The following is a 15,270-nucleotide window of genomic DNA, read 5'->3' as shown; positions in this document are numbered from 1 at the left end:
CCGCCGTGAGTTCTCCGCCGTCCAGCAGCTTGGAATAGGCGTGTCATGCCGCTTCGTCGCCCGCTGCCGCGTCTCGAGCGAAGAGTCGCCGCTGAGCCCACCCGGCTCGCTCCATGCTGTCACGACGGATGAAATCAACAGATCGGAAACGCCGGAGTACTCAGATGGGACAGGTTCCGGTGATACGCCTGAGTCTTCGGTACAATGAGGGCTAATGGCACGATAGCGGCGCAAGTATTCCTGCCACGAGGTGTCTTCACCGCTACTTTCTTCACCTCTTTCTCGCCAAGTCCGGGCCTCTCGCATCCGTGCAAGACTCGGTGCGAAGGTCTTCAATGTTGATGGCAGCACCACATCTGAAAGGTCGAGGAGACAAAACTTAACTGTTCCGTGAAGGGGCACATGCGCCAGAGCCTTGTAATGTTTTCTCGACGCCTCATCTTGTGTAAAGGTGACAATTTCTTCCACAGGGGCATACACGGTGTTTGGAAGTGGTACCCCACGTGTGTCGGCATCGTCCCGGAGCATTTTAAAGGATATGGGGTGCATGTAATACGGCTGTCCCTCCGACTCGCCGTACAAATAATACGTACTTGCTCCGTCCACGTTTGGCCGCTTCGGGGCGATGGGAGGAGAGTTGCGGACGCTTGATTGCGGGGACTGTGCGTTGGTCTCCTGCAGCACCATCTCCAGGGCCTCTTCAGCAAAGCGCAAAACCCCGTCGTCAAACTGCGTCAATGGCCGGGGTTGTGCATTCAGTTGCTGGAGTGCATCCATAATAGCTGTGCAGTCAAGACGGCGCCGTGCACACTCGCTCTCCTCCGTGGCAAGAATGTATCGGCTAAACGTTGCGGATGGTTCATGCAAGAGAGGGAGCGGCAACTCATCCTCCATGGGCGCCGCGTCATGCCAGCGGGGATCGTCCTTTCGCAGCAAAACACAACACCCCCCTCTTCGCTCGAGCAGGGTAAAACCGACACGCTGACCGAGGCACGGGGGCTCAATCGGCCGAAATATGCAGGGCCGCAGCATACCCAGCGTCACGAAGTTGTGGCACACCGGGCAGGTGCGCTGCTTGTTCTCCTGCTTGAGCCTCGATAAATACTGCGACATGCAGGGGAGGCAAAAAACGTGACCACAATCGGCAACACGCGCGGCCGTTGGCGGCTCGAGACAAATAGGACACTGAAATTGCTCCATCGTCCCACGCACCACGACGGCGGTAACCGCGTCCCACGGCGGTGCCGCGTCGCTCGAAAGAAGCATCTCGTTCAGCCGCCGCTTTCCCTGCGGAAGCCCCGGCATCGCCTTCATTTCGTACACGTCGGGCCGAAGAACAAACTGAAAGTTGTGCAGCATGTACGCACGCTTAAGCACGGCGGGGTTAACATCCCGCCGGGTGGCGGCAGCGGCGGTGGGGCGGCGGGCAACGCCTGGCGAATCACTCTGCCGTTCGTACTGGAAGTTGCCGATGTCCTTCGCCTCGACCCCGCGGCTACCCTTCCGGTGTTTGGGCATCGACGTAATCCCTCCTTGCCTCTCTGCCTTTCTCTCTTCCACCACCCCTTTTCTGCGGTGTCGTCTTTCCTTTTCTTCTGCCTCCACCCAGTCCTTCTCCCACTTCACTCAACGCCGCCTCTTTGCGTCCCTCCCTCCCTCCAAACAAAAACAGCAGCAGCAGCAGCCCAGCCTTTCACGTGCACCGCGACAAGTGTGGTTGAAGGGCCACCGGTTCTCCTGCACGCCGACGTGTCCCTCCTTCTCCCTTGTATTCGACGGCAACACACTCACAGAGAGAAAGGAAGAGAACGAACAGGCGGGGCAAGCGAGTTGCAATTGTCGCCTGCACGAGAAACCGCAGCAACGACCTACCATGTGCATTGTGGTCACAGTCACAACCAACAGGAGTGTGTAGGAGAAAAAGAAAAAAAAAAGAGAGAGAGAACGATGAAGATCGAAAAAAAAAAAAAGACAACACAAGACAAGGAGGGAAACTTATTCCACCGGCGACAAACCAAAAGTGAAAAAAGAACTAAGAAGAAAAAAGAAAAAAACCGGAAAATCATCACGTGTGTCCCTCCACCTCTACAAGAAAGTACGTCCCTGCCGTCAATGTGCATCCATGTTGTCGCAATTCCACACGCAGCGCAACGCACAGTGGTTGTCGGTCAGCGCTAAACAATGGTAGGCCGATGCGATGGCGCCATGGAGGCGTACGATACGCCGCAAAAACACGAGGAACGGCACTCACAATGTCAAAAGGTGCGTCGGTCAAAAGCTCGCCCTGAGTTAATGCCTGCTGGGCGGCGATATTCCATGTGCAGTTCCTCCCTTCACCGGCAACGTGTGGTGCCAACAGGTTTGCCAACGCCAGTGTTTGACAAAACTCAGCGACGCACACGTCCACCCACCACGGCGGCACCACATCTCTGCTCTGCTGGCTGTCTCTCGTGAAGATCGCCCGTTGGAGGATCGATCCATCGGCCAAACGCTTCACATCCCCAATATTTGCAACCCTCAACGACTCCTCGTCCTTCTCAATGTGTGGCAAAGGCGCAATAACATCCTTTTCTTTTCCGTCAACCGCACCACTCGGCAAACCCGTAAGAATCATCGTGGATATGGGCTGGTGCTCGCCACTGTACAAGGAAAAACGAAGATCTTTATGACTGCGGTGCGATGATGGCGCCAGCTCCACCGCCCCCATTGCCGGATGCTCGTGCGTGAATGGGGCATATGTTGTGAGATACGTGCAATTGAAAAACCCCACGGCGTGCCAAAAATCCTCCATGGGGGCATGCAGCATCCTCACATGGCTGTCCCGCACGGGTCTCGGCGTTGTCGCAAACTCCGCAAGACTGTGCAGAAGCGAGTGATAGTAACGGCCCGAAACACCGCAGTGATGAAAAGGAAGGCGCTGAAACGGCATAACGGTTGGCTGCCGGTGAAAGTTCACGGAGAGCGCTGGACCCGAGAGTGTCTGATACGGCTGTGCGGCTGCAACAAGCAGCTTCCATGGAAGCTCCACCGCCGTACCTTTCACCGGGCAAATGGCCGATGTCATCCCTACCTCCTGTGTCTGTGTGTTTGTTTACGTATGCATGCCGTCAGCCAGAAGCAAAGGTGTCGGCATCAGCAGCAACAACAATGACAAAAGAACCAGGTCGGTGCATGGGGCTGCGGCTCACAATCGAGACGCGACCCTTCCCCTCTCCGCCCCGTCCGTCCTTTCACTCACCCGCCGCAGCGGGAGTGGTGGGAACGAGTACAACAAGCAGAAGGCAAATAGAGAAGCCTCAAAAAAAACAAATGACTCGTTCTCAAAAACCCACCCACCCCGCCAAAAAAAAAACAAAAAAAAAAACAATTTCAAAAAACCCTTCTTTGCCTGCAGTAAAATTTGGGGAACACAGAGATGCCCGTCCAAGAAATAAAAGAAATTTTTTATAAAGTAAAAGAGAGGAAAAGCCATGGGGGAAAAGAGGCAGGCGCAAAAATTCTAATGATATTTAAACCCCACATGGACCAGCCACCTCATTCTGCACTGCCCAACGTTGTAAATGATGTGTTCAGGGTATAACAGCGACGAGGAAATTCTGCTTTCCCTCACGCGGCCTTTTGGCCACAGCACACCATCCACCACTTCTGCGCCGGCCGGATCCGGGAAGTAACTCCCGACGCCTTTTGTCGCGTTTGTTCCCGGCATGGGATTCTCCATGTACTTCGAGTCCGTGAGCTCCATCTGCTTCCCAAGCGCAGCCTCGCACAGCAGCATGAGACCAGTTTTGGTGTCCCGCGACGGGTAGCAGTAGTTCGCCGACTTCGTGCAGACATCCGCCAAGTAGATTCCTTTACCAAACATGTACCCTGTGCACGGAGCCTCCGGTGGGGCGATGCGCAGGCCCTGGGAGAGAATCCCAATGAAATTTGTGATGCGTGAGCCATGCCACAGCATTTGCCGGTTGCCGAGACGTTTGAAGGATCCATATAGATCGTCCTCGTCCTTGCGCCGCACCGTGAACACCTGCTTCACCTCAACGTGGAACTTGTGGGTGGGGCCTCGTGTGTTGTTCGCGTACTCCACAATGCGTCTGAAGTCTGGCTCGTCACGGGACAGGGGCGTTATCTCACAGTTCAGTCGGCGGTAAAGTTTGTCCAGCGGGTGGATCTCCTCCGGTGCCTCGGCGTTCAAAATAGACACCGCAACCTCCAATTTGCCCAGCGCCTCCAGCATCTCCATCTTCTGCCGCAAAATGGACTCTGAACTGATGAGCGGTGGTCGCGAACGACCAAACGCGTGTGGAATCAGCGTGTAGAATTGGTCTGACAGCTCCTCCAGCCGCGGATTCGCCTTTTTCATCTCCGCCTCCAATGACTTCAAGACGGAATTGGCGCGCGTAATTTGGCCCTGAGAGATTTTCCCCAGCGGCAACTTCTCCGTGTTGATGGCATACTCCGCCATCAATCTTTTCATCGTCTCCTTGCACCCAATGAGCTTCAAGAGGCCCTGCACTTCGCCTGGCAGCGCAGATATCACCGGCTTCTCCGCCGGCCCCCGTGCCGCCGAAGATTCCCCAGATTTTTCCGCCTCGTCCTCCGCCGCCCCATAATCAATGTCCATCAATTCGTAACGTCCCTTAACGGCATTAAATTGCGCACGCGACCTCCAATGGTTCGCGGTCTTCTGGCAAAACGTCTTCTCAAATAAATACAATGCTTGCCCAAGAGAAGAAAAAGTCACCGTTTTGTTCTGTCCGCCATAACCCACGCGACCCCACCGTGTGAAGACATGATAAATGGACTCAGCATCATCCTCCAGAAGCTGTATAATAAAGTACTTGTTGTTGTTGGCAGCAACATGGGTCTGGTTCAGTGTACATTGGTAAACATCACTGCCTTTTTCGTACACGTGGCACGTGTCCACTTTACCCGAGAATGAGTCCACAACACCTCGGCCCTTCCGCAGCATCTGTTGAACCTTGGCTCCGGTTACATCGGTGGCCGGTGTCAGCGAGTTGCCACCCACGTTCGTAGCAGCGGGAGGCGCCGTTGCCGCAGCTGGGGCTGCTCCCTTAGCAGGGATTATTTTCACCGTGTTGTTGACAGCAGGAAAAAGGGCTTTCCTTGCTGCGGAAGCTTTCTTGGCTGCCGGAGCTTTCTTGGCTGCAGAAGCTTTATTGCCTGCCGGAGCTTTCCTTACTGCGGAAGCTTTCTTGGCTGCAGAAGCTTTCTTGGCTGCCGGAGCTTTCCCCGCTCCTGATAACTTCTTTGGTGACATGTTTACCCACCTTCTGTAAAATAACGTGTGAATTGCTCTCTCACCAAAAGCGGAAAAAGAAAAATGAGAAAAAATCGAGAGTGTGTTTCAGGCGGCAGCAGCAGCAACAATGAAAATGCAATAATGGCCGCAAGAACACATTAAAGAAGTGGGTCAGAAATTTCAATAAGCGTCCATCTCTACCACCAGCACTAGTCCCCCATTATTCCTTCCTACCCTCCTCCTTTGGTGTTCCTGGCTGCTGCCATTGCTTCCACTGCTACCTCAGCTACTCTGCTTGGGATGCCAAGTAACGCGCTGGTTGAGTAACTCGGTGCGAAGTTTGATATTATCAGAGGTTAGTGCAAGCACTTGTCCACGCAGGTCGGATATGGCCTGGCGCAGACGGTATGTGTCGCGCCGTTCCGCGGCGAGCAGCAGGCACCATTGCTCCCTCTCCTCCAGCAGTTGGCGCCGGTCGTCCCGCAGCGCCGGTCCGCCCGCCAACGCAGCAGCAGCGCCACCCATGTTGTTGTCGTGGCGGGAAATGACGGACGCGGCTGTCTTTTCCTCCCCCGTCCCCTTCTTCTTCGTCCTTTGTTCCGCTCCCGCTTCCGCGGATCCGATCGTGGGAGAGTGGGGCGGTGGAACAGAGAAAGAGACGGCGTCCGCCCCCTCATCGTCGCTGTAGTCTTTGCTGAGGCACCTCGTGCCATTTGGCGCGCCTGGCAAGCCGGTTTCTTCCGCAGCTGCTGGCACCGTTCCCCCCGCCGCTGTCAATGACGACGGTGGCGATGATGATGCAGCGGCGGCGGCGGCAGTCGAAGACTTCACGAACAGGCCCTTCGCGTTGGCAGAAACAAACGGCCGAAGCGCGTCGTGGTCCATCCCCGCCGCAGGCACGTCCCCGGCACTTCCAATCAGCCAGCCAAACGTGCCGCGCATCCCCCGCTCAAACCCCTTCGGCCGCTCCAGACAATAAGCAGCGACGCTCAGCGCCTCCGTCGCCTCCACAAGACGCAGTGCGCCACCATCGCCACGGCCGCTTGCACCGTCACGGGTGGCAGACTGCAGCGCCGCCACAACTCCCGTCACATCGGCTGCCGAGTCCATAAAGAACAGCATGTCATACTCGGATGGGATCCTCAGCCCGACCTGCGGCAGCTCACCGTTCCACGCGTGCACCTCCGCAACGCTTCGCGTCGGTACACAGCGCTGAATGCTGCCATTCTCCACGCACGAGTACAGGTGCATGGATGTGATGACAAGAAAGCGTCGCTGACGTTTTCCCCGGCGATTGACTTTGGTTACCGCTACAAAGTGCATAATGGGCACATCCCGCAGGCAGCGGAAGGCACGCGACAAGCAACGTGGGAAAAGAACGAGACCTCCACGCGTCTCCGGCATCTCTGCATCCGGCATCCCCCCCTCAGTAAACCTCTTGCCAGTAAATAAACATCGCAAAACAAGAAAAAAAAAAAAGTAGAGAAAATTTAAAAAAAGATACCACAATTCATATGCAAAAGCAAGGGTGTCCTCCCGGCCCCCCAGCGTTTAGGAAAAGCATCGGCAGGGAATCGTTCTCAATGCGTGGCGTTGTTTCTAAGCCTCCCCAGACGTCCTCGACCACTGTCGTCCCCCATCACCCCCACCCCAAGTTCACTTTCATCCCCATCTACCAACTCACCAACACACACGCACGTATGCCCAGTTGTCCTCCCTTCTTGCGGCCGTAAACACTTCCATCCTCCCTCAGGTGTGCGTAGGCACGAGCGCTGCGTCCGCTGAGGGGCTCAGATCCATATTCTCCAGATCCTCTATTGCCATGGAGATGATCTCCTCCACATCGCGGTTGATGCGGCCGCCGTTAGGGTCCTTCACCCGCCCATACTTGATGTTCAGCAATTGCATTAGAACGTCCTTGCGTAGCTTATCGGGGTCAGCCACATAGTTCTGCAGGTACGCCCCGCTCGTGTACTTTAGCACCTGCGTCACCTCGAGCGGCACCAGCCAGTCGGCGGGGTAATAATGCCGTGTCTGCTCCCACAAGAGAGCCAGATCATCGTGTGGTGCCTTCCCCTCGCGCAGCAGAACAATGCGTTGGTGCAGCAGGGGCCACGGTGGGCGGCGTGGATCATTCCTACGGCGTTTTTCCGCCTCCAGCTCGTCCGGTAGCTCAATTGGCCCGGCCTTCTTTGTCTCCTTCACACTCAGCACCGAGAGAAACGCGATGGAGGCAATGAAGCTAAACAGAAAAAGCGACTTAACGGTGTACGGCTCCAGCGGCTGCGCTTCGGTCCCAAAGAACTGCTTGGCGCTCACAAAACGACGGGAGGTTCGGCGCAGCATTGCGTATGCCGTACGGCGTTACCTGCTCCCTTCTTCTTCTTGTTGTTGTCTTTGTTGGTCCCTTTCCCTTAAGTGGTCTAAATGAGCCGCCCACGGGTGCCTATGAAAGCTTGCATGCATGACAAAGAGGCACACATAAACACACAAAAGGATAATAATAAAAAAGAATTTGAGAGGGTAAGGAAAAAAGAGAGAAGAGCAAAAAAAAGAAAAAAAAAGAGCGGTTGGTGTGATAGCGTTTTTTTTTTTTCAGCCTCGCTGGGAACAGCAGCCTCATCCTCCACACTTAAAACAATCGCGCGTGTAAAAGTCAAGATTTGGGTCATATTTCTTTCTGTTTGGGGAAGGATTAAAAGGGGGGAGGCGGAGGTTGTTGCGTTTTTTTGTTGTTGTTTTTTCCCTCCTATTCTTCCTGCGTAAAGGAAATGCTCTTGGTGCATTGGTTCGGCCGCCACCAAGTCGTCTTTTAGACTGCGGCCACTTTTGCCTCACACACACACAACCCCCACACCATCCCTTGTCCACTCTCTCAGCCATGTCCAGGCACAGTGAGGCATCTATGCAGAAAGGAAGGGGGGCATTATTATTCCTACTCTTCTCTCGGCTCTAACCGCGGGCCCCGTGTTTCATCGGTGTGTGGCAAAGAGGGCAGTTGCGGAACCGGTCACCCTCCACGTCAATGATGCAATGGTGACACACCGCACACTGCCAAAAGTCCTCCGTCGTGATGCAGCGTCCAGTGAAAATGCAAACACCAAGCTGCTTCTGGCAGCGCGCGCAGGAGGACGCCCACTCTTTGACAAACGCGTCACACTTGGGGCACTTCACACGATCCGCAGAATTGTCTTCCGGCTTGTGCTTCGTGAATATTTTCGCCGCGAGGTCGGCAAAGCGGCGACGTGGCTCCCTCAGGCTCACAGTCGGGTATTTGAACTGCGTCGCCAGCGCCGTTCCCTTCGACCGATTTGTCAACTGCAGTGACGTCGTGGTTCCGCTCAGCCCGGTGGAGCCTCCTCCCGCCGCGCCGTGACTGCAGGCGTTGTTTCGGTGTGCGACGCCCGTCTGTTTGGAGACGTCGAGATCCATCGTCATGTCGATAAATTGCAGCTGGCCGGCCACCGCGGGAGTACCACCCTCCTGTTGGTTTTGCTGCTGTGCATCCTTCTGCTCCGCCGCCTCAAGGCGAGTGAAGGCCTTACTGCAGATGCTAAAATTCTTCGCCAGGTACGCCGTGAGTGCAATGAGGCTGTAGCTGTCAACAGGGCTGATGAGATCGTCGTACTCCATCAGCCGCATCGCTACATTAAGTGCGTGCGGCAGGTTGCGGTGCAGGATGTGTTGTTGGCAGAGTAGGAAGAAGTGAAACGCCTCGGCGCCACGCCACGCAGCGTCCAGCACCCGCTCGGATGTCGCAGCTCGCTCTTCACTCAGCAACATGTCCACTGCAGCCGTGCCGTCATCGCTCAGCGCAACCTTCTTCTTGCGATACTTCTCTATTTCTAGCGCAGAGAGCACATAAAACTTTTTGGCCCGCAGCGGATCTGTAGCGGCAGCGCGTTGTCCCAGACGTGCAAGCAGTCGCGCCGCCTCCTCGTGTTGGCCAGCCTTGCGGTACAACTCAATCGCTTCCGGCAGCCGCTCACTCTCAATGAGAGACTTCGTGTGACGCGCTAGTTGCGGTAGAATATCCTTAAGTTTATGCGCCTCCGCAATAGCCACGGCACTATCCCATTGGTGCAACTGCACACAGCCGGCAACAGCCAATCGTGCCTCGCCTGCCGCAAGAAATGCACGGGATGCCTCGTCGCCAAGGCCGACGGCAAACAACATTTCTCCAATTTTGAGCAGTAGCCCTTTGTCGTGCTCTGCGCTTGGAATGAGTTGGGCGAGGAGGTCATAGTCCTCCTGCAGAAAGAGAATATGGGCGAGTTTGTGCAGCTGTCGGCACTGTGTGTAGTACTGGGAAGCCTTGGTCCACTTCTGCCGGTCGGCGTAGAAGTCACCAATGTTTTCCCACGCCCTCTGCATGTGAGACTCGTCCCCGCCTCCCTCCTGGACAAGCTGCACGACACGGAACCAGTCGCCCAGGCGGTAGCGCAGGTCCAGCACAAGATCCTTGCGGTCAATCTCCTTGTAGATCTTCTCTGCCTCATCGAAGCGGCCGTAGTAGGTGTGAATTTCCGCCCGCTGCTTCTGCGGGTCGTCAAGCGTTTTAATGCGTTTGACGAATTGTATGGCCGGGTAATCCTTGCTCCGGACAACCGCCATTTCCGCGTGATCAAAGTCAAGCTGCGCCAGTGCGTGTTCGGTGAGTAGGGCCCACAACTTGGGGTGCGGGTGGTTCTCCACGTACATGTACGCCTCCTTCATTGATAAATTCTGCAGCGCCTGCCGCGCCTCTCGCAGTTCCCTTGTCTCAAATTCAATGACATGTTCCTTGCGGGGTCTCTCCGGATCATGCATGATATCGTCCAGCTGTAGTGCTCGTACTTTGAGAGATTTAAACTTACAAATGCAGGCACGGGACTGAACGGGCTCCTCCGCCTCCGTGCCGCGGAATATGTACATGCGGGACTTTTCCAACACGGCAAAAAGCTCCGGGTCGTCTTTCGACCAACGCACGTTCCAGACGTCTTTGTGCTCAAAGTTAGGCTCCGGGGCAATCTTTTGAGGCACAAGTGACAGTTTCATAGGATCAATATGAAAAACCGTCATGGTGCCGCTCACATCTACCACCGAGAGACGTGTGGAATTCGAGTTGGCTGCCATCGACTGCACACGGGAGGGCAAAACCATTTTGCCGACAAGATGCAGCGGGGCAAAGCGGTACAACTGTAGTAGCCCGGACTCACGAGCAACGAAGAGAAATTCCTCACTGAGGCAGAGTGAGCAGATGAGATCATTCGTGACCGCCGTGTGGGTAACCAGTGACGGTGGGCTATCAGGACGAACAATGTCGTCCACATGCACGATGCGATCCCGTGTCTCACGGCGGCTCGCCTGCACAGAGATGGGATCCAGTAAGTCCAGAACGACGTCCGGGTCACGGAACTGCCAGACGTAAATGTTTTCCTCGTCTGATACCACAATGTGTGAGGAGTTCATGCCGCAGACAAGCGGCTCCAAGTCCATCATCCGCACCTCCAGAGGACTTCCAATGGCATTCAACAGTTGCACAACGCGATGGGACCCATCCGCTGACGTGTTGACGATCATGCAGACGTCCTTGCAGGAGTCGATATAAAAAAGCCCACGGATGTAGCGGATGAAGCGCTCGTTACTTCGTGTGTTCCAAAACATAACGCCCTGCTCCGCACGGTCGGAGCGGTAAAACGCAAAAACAACGGTCTTGGAAAAGTAGGTGTACTTGTACGCGGGCCGCACATTCGCAAAGTACAAGGCGGCGTCAATCGCAATGCAGACACGAAGTCCATCGCCCTCCCATGTCACCCCGCCGCAGTGCTGCCCCGAAACCCGCAGCGTACGCAGGTGGACGCCCTCCGTGTTAAAGAACTGCGCCACCACCAGCGAACTCGACGGCGAGGATGGCTGTGACGCTGGCCTGTCGCCCATCATGGCCGCCGTGGAAATGACGCCACAAACGACAATGGTCGTCCCCTGCGGGTTCCACGCGATACAGCTCACCGGGATGCCGCTGTCAATGAGGTAAGGGCGGTTGTCGTTGATGTCACGCATCAACTGCATTCGTCCATTCGCGTAACAGACGGCGAGTGTGGCGGGAGGGTCGGGACTATCGACCCACGCGGGATGCCACGAGAGACCGCTGAGTGACTCCACCCCTTCCAGGCACGAGATGCGCAGTTGGCACACCGCATGCCCACCATCGCTTTCATTCACAAGTACCTCACCATTTTTTGTGCCAAATAAAATGTACCGATCGTCAGGGCTCCATGTCACCTTTGCAAGCTCACGTTTGACGTCTTTTCCCCACAGGCGGTTACCGTCGACACCCCCAACAATGACGGCCCCATCTTCGTAAATGATGCACACTTTTGTGCCATCGGCGCTCCATGAAAGATCACACACGGTGCTTTTGTTGCGATTATTTATCATCTCCTCCATCCACATGCCTTTATGCAGTGTCCATACAATGATCTGTCCACTCTCATCGCTGGATGTAAGCTTACGGTACTGATGGTTCCATGCCACCGCTGAGACGTCTGCTGAATGCCCTTCAAGCGTTTGATTCACCAAAAGTGCCCCCTTCGCACCGATGCTGTTGTCGATCTTCAACACCTTCAGCAGCCCACCCCTGCCACCACACGCCAACCATCCCTGTTCCTCATTCCACGCAATAGATGTAATGACTGTACTCGTCGGTACCGCAACACGTTTGCTGAAGTATACATTCATCACGCTTTCCTTCCTTCCTTCCTTTTTTTTTTTTGTTTCTTCACTTTTCGACGTCTATTCCTTTTACCAATTCTGTCTCTATTTTGGTTTTTCTTCTTCTTCTTCTTTCCACTGCAGCCCCGACTTTGTGTATGTATTGTATTGTATGTGTCTACGGTAGGCTGCCACCCACCCACCCCTATTGTCGTTCTGCTGCACGCTTCTTGAATTATCTTTGTTCCTTCTTCTACAAAATATGTATATATATATATTATTTCTCTTCTTTTTTTCTTTTTTTGGCAGCAGGGCACCAATGCACACACATGGCGGCAAAGAGGAAAGAAAGGAGAAAGAACACAAAGATACAAAAAAAAAGTAAATAAATAATTGATAAAAAAAATCGAGCAGGAGGTAAAGCAGGCACTCATCCACACTTTCATGCTCACAAATGTGTGCATATATATATATGCGTGTGCGTGTGTGTGTGGGTAAAGAGGGAGGGAGGGGAAAAAAAAAACGTGTGTAATTCTCCTTCATGATGCTTGGCCCAATGCCTCTCCTTCCGCCTTCGCAGCCACGGATGGTTCCGCAGGTGTGGATTGGCACGCCGCTGCATCCTTCCCAAGGCGCTTGCAGCATTTGTACCCCCATCGGAACCCTTCTCGATCAAAATAACTGCCGTACACGCATGCGTGACCGTTTCGCGTGGCCGAGCCAATACGAACCTGAGGAAGATTTATCGGTGTTGACATGGAAGACAAAGCCAATGACGATGATGATGCCACCTGCGGTGATGATGACAACGATGCAGCGGAGGCAGCAGCAAAGCCGGCAATTGCCTCCCTCATGCGCAGAGAATTCTCTGCGGAGGCACATGAGGACTCTCCGTAAAGTGATCGCAGTAACCGATCCCGCGTCATTTCCTCCTCTGTGTCAACGCTGCGGTTGTTGTTACTGTTATTATTGTTATTATTATTACTATTGCCTTCATCCTTCTGCTGCTGCCGCTCTTGTCGCCTCTGTTTCTGCAGCTGTTCATCCAGTCTAAAGTCAACAATCGACTTTGACTCGCCGTTCAGAAATCGTAGCTGCATGTCAAGATATGTGTAGTAGTCTCCGGTGCGGTAGCGCTGCAGGTCCCCTTGGAACGTCCGGGTTGGATCCGCCGCGTTCGGGTTTCCACGCATGGATCCCGTCTTTGGGTCGAACATTGCGCTGTCGTCGTCAAGGTTGTGCAAGTGCTTCGGCAATTCTTTGATCTCCGCCCCTTCGCCTGTCACGGCGGTCTGCGTGGCAAACACGTCTTGTAGTCGCGGATGCTTTTTTACTATCATCTCGCCGTTGGCATGCAGATTCCCGGTTGCTTGCGTTTCTTCCTCTTCTTCCTGTGATGCCTGCTGCAATAAGTCCACGCCGCTAGCACCCATAGCATACCGGTCACGCTTTTGCGCATAACTTTTTTCGGTCCGCTCCACATGCATGTCGACAGATGTCACCTTGCCACTGTACATTGCGCCTACCTTCTTGCGGGGTTTGTAGCACTCACTTGTCTTGTGCGTGCTGGAGCCACAGTTACCGCAGGCCCCAGCTGTGTACGTCTTTGCTTTTCCAAGCACCACGACCGTGTCATGTTGATCCTGAAGCCTGTCCATCGTGTCGACGCACTTTAGGCGCTGGTGGTCAAGAGTGGGGCCGGTGGTACCGTAGTACCACGGAGCCTGTGAAATGAGCTGCGGTACATTTGGGCTAATTTCATTGCCTGAAACTTCATCCACAGCGAGCGGTGCAAGGCCAAACTTCCGTTTCTCCTCTAATTCGCGCTTCAACCGCAGGCGTTGACGCACCGTCATACCGGCCTCCTCCTCCGCCGCTGCTGCTGCTGCCGTAGGCGTATTATTAGTAGCGTTCTTCTTTGTATTCAGCATAATAACTGAAAAATAAAACCCAATCTACATATGTATGTATAAATAGATAGAAAGGAGGATGAAAGGTGGGATGGTGACAACAACGGCAAACTTTCCTCCCCACCACTTCCCCGCAGAAGTAATGATAGCAGGAATTTAAGAAGTCATGTGACAAAAATAAATCGACGCTCTTATTTGAGAGATTAAATAAGTATGCCTGAATATATATATGTATGCATGTATGAGGAAGGGAGAGGAAAGAAAGAGAATAAAAAAAAAAAAAAAAAACCTTCCGTGTCGCCCCCACCAGAAAGCCTTCTTTTGTTCATTTCCTTCTTTTTTCCTGCTTGTTTGATTGTTTGTTTGCCTTTTTTTTTTTTCCTCTCCCCCTTCTTCTTATATATATATATATATAACAATAATAATAAATAAAAGAAAAAAGAAAAAGAAGGAAAGGGCTGACGGTTCAGCCAGTTTTGTTTCTTCTCTTTCCCCATTCAATGAAGTCATTCATGGCATCTGTGAACATCATCACACACACACACACACACACACATACATGCATGCATGCATGCATACACATACAACAATACACGTGGAGGTGCAACAGTGGTGCTGCTGCTGCTAGAGGAGGCGTTAATCGCAACTCATGCAAGCACGCAAACGGCCGCTGTGCTCCAATATATATATATATATATACGCACGACTGCGTTTTCCTATTGCGGCATCTCACATCTGCGGTGCGGTACCACGCGAAACGTACAATTGATAAAGCGGTGGGCAGAAGTTTGGGCCGTAGATGTCAAATATCTCCTCAATTTCCTCGCTACCGGTAGGGTCGGAAAAGAAATCCTGATGCAACGCCAGGCAACGGTTAAAGACGGGGGTTAAAATCTTCGGATCCCGCACTTGAAACTTCGCAAGGGACCAAAGCAGTCGGCGTGCCTCACCTGCGTCAATTTGGCGGCACACGTATACGCTACGCTCTGACAACGCTACCGCCATATCCTGCTGTAAAAAGTTCGTTCGTGCAAAGGCATGGGCGGTATTCACAAGCCCCAATGCATCGAACTGGTCGGCGATACTCGCGGCGTGGGAGGCGAGGCGTTTGAAAAGTTCCTCATCCTTCAAACCAAAGTGGGCAAGTGCCGTGACGGTTTTGGATATGTCACGTGCGTCGTGGTCTTGCACCACCGCAAGGGCCCGCTCAGCCAAGTTATCAAAGAGCTCCGGGTTGTTAATACCAATGCGCTGAAAGGCGTTAAGAGTTGTGCTGATAAATTGCGCATTAAACTCATCAATAAGCTCCACCGCACGATTGGTGAGAACCCCAAAGAGTTGATCGTAGCGGATACCGAAGTATGCAAAGGCCATGAACATAATCGCCACCTGCTCCGCGTTCATCCT

At 53.7% G+C, this 15,270-nt stretch overlaps 8 protein-coding genes across 8 annotated transcripts, besides 12 other annotated features; all 8 read right to left on the bottom strand.

Annotated features, from left to right (window-relative positions):
- Tc00.1047053509721.79 (hypothetical protein, conserved) lies at window positions 1–1,518 on the bottom strand (the record flags this gene model as incomplete). The annotated part of the gene is made up of 1 exon (XM_803147.1): window positions 1–1,518. A coding segment is annotated over one exon (1,518 nt), but the record flags the coding sequence as incomplete, so codon positions are not given.
- Window positions 1–15,270: a sequence feature (heterozygous, non-Esmeraldo-like haplotype).
- Window positions 1,527–1,660: a sequence feature (GA-rich).
- Window positions 1,917–1,975: a sequence feature (T-rich).
- Window positions 2,066–3,064, bottom strand: Tc00.1047053509721.70 (hypothetical protein, conserved; the record flags this gene model as incomplete). The annotated part of the gene is made up of 1 exon (XM_803146.1): window positions 2,066–3,064. One exon carries the CDS (start codon window positions 3,062–3,064, stop codon window positions 2,066–2,068), a length of 999 nt encoding a protein of 332 aa, XP_808239.1.
- Tc00.1047053509721.60 (poly(ADP-ribose) polymerase, putative) lies at window positions 3,500–5,278 on the bottom strand (the record flags this gene model as incomplete). Its single annotated transcript, XM_803145.1, has 1 exon — window positions 3,500–5,278. The coding sequence occupies one exon, from the start codon at window positions 5,276–5,278 to the stop codon at window positions 3,500–3,502; it is 1,779 nt and encodes a 592-aa protein (XP_808238.1).
- Tc00.1047053509721.50 (uncharacterized protein) lies at window positions 5,543–6,679 on the bottom strand (the record flags this gene model as incomplete). The annotated part of the gene is made up of 1 exon (XM_803144.1): window positions 5,543–6,679. One exon carries the CDS (start codon window positions 6,677–6,679, stop codon window positions 5,543–5,545), a length of 1,137 nt encoding a protein of 378 aa, XP_808237.1.
- Window positions 7,010–7,606, bottom strand: Tc00.1047053509721.40 (hypothetical protein, conserved; the record flags this gene model as incomplete). Its single annotated transcript, XM_803143.1, has 1 exon — window positions 7,010–7,606. The coding sequence occupies one exon, from the start codon at window positions 7,604–7,606 to the stop codon at window positions 7,010–7,012; it is 597 nt and encodes a 198-aa protein (XP_808236.1).
- Window positions 7,753–7,826: a sequence feature (T-rich).
- On the bottom strand, window positions 8,213–11,980 carry Tc00.1047053509721.30 (hypothetical protein, conserved; the record flags this gene model as incomplete). The annotated part of the gene is made up of 1 exon (XM_803142.1): window positions 8,213–11,980. One exon carries the CDS (start codon window positions 11,978–11,980, stop codon window positions 8,213–8,215), a length of 3,768 nt encoding a protein of 1,255 aa, XP_808235.1.
- Window positions 11,986–12,087: a sequence feature (GA-rich).
- Window positions 12,326–12,360: a sequence feature (AT_rich).
- Window positions 12,409–12,449: a microsatellite.
- Tc00.1047053509721.20 (hypothetical protein, conserved) lies at window positions 12,493–13,884 on the bottom strand (the record flags this gene model as incomplete). Its single annotated transcript, XM_803141.1, has 1 exon — window positions 12,493–13,884. The coding sequence occupies one exon, from the start codon at window positions 13,882–13,884 to the stop codon at window positions 12,493–12,495; it is 1,392 nt and encodes a 463-aa protein (XP_808234.1).
- Window positions 12,905–12,942: a microsatellite.
- Window positions 14,121–14,151: a microsatellite.
- Window positions 14,184–14,243: a microsatellite.
- Window positions 14,260–14,297: a sequence feature (AT_rich).
- Window positions 14,396–14,449: a microsatellite.
- On the bottom strand, window positions 14,593–15,270 carry Tc00.1047053509721.10 (hypothetical protein, conserved; the record flags this gene model as incomplete). The annotated part of the gene is made up of 1 exon (XM_803140.1): window positions 14,593–15,270. A coding segment is annotated over one exon (678 nt), but the record flags the coding sequence as incomplete, so codon positions are not given.

This window comes from Trypanosoma cruzi, genomic scaffold (genome assembly GCF_000209065.1).
Source record: "Trypanosoma cruzi strain CL Brener 1047053516431 genomic scaffold, whole genome shotgun sequence".
Classification (NCBI taxonomy): Eukaryota; Euglenozoa; class Kinetoplastea; order Trypanosomatida; family Trypanosomatidae; genus Trypanosoma; species Trypanosoma cruzi.
This window is presented reverse-complemented; position numbering and strand designations above follow the sequence as displayed.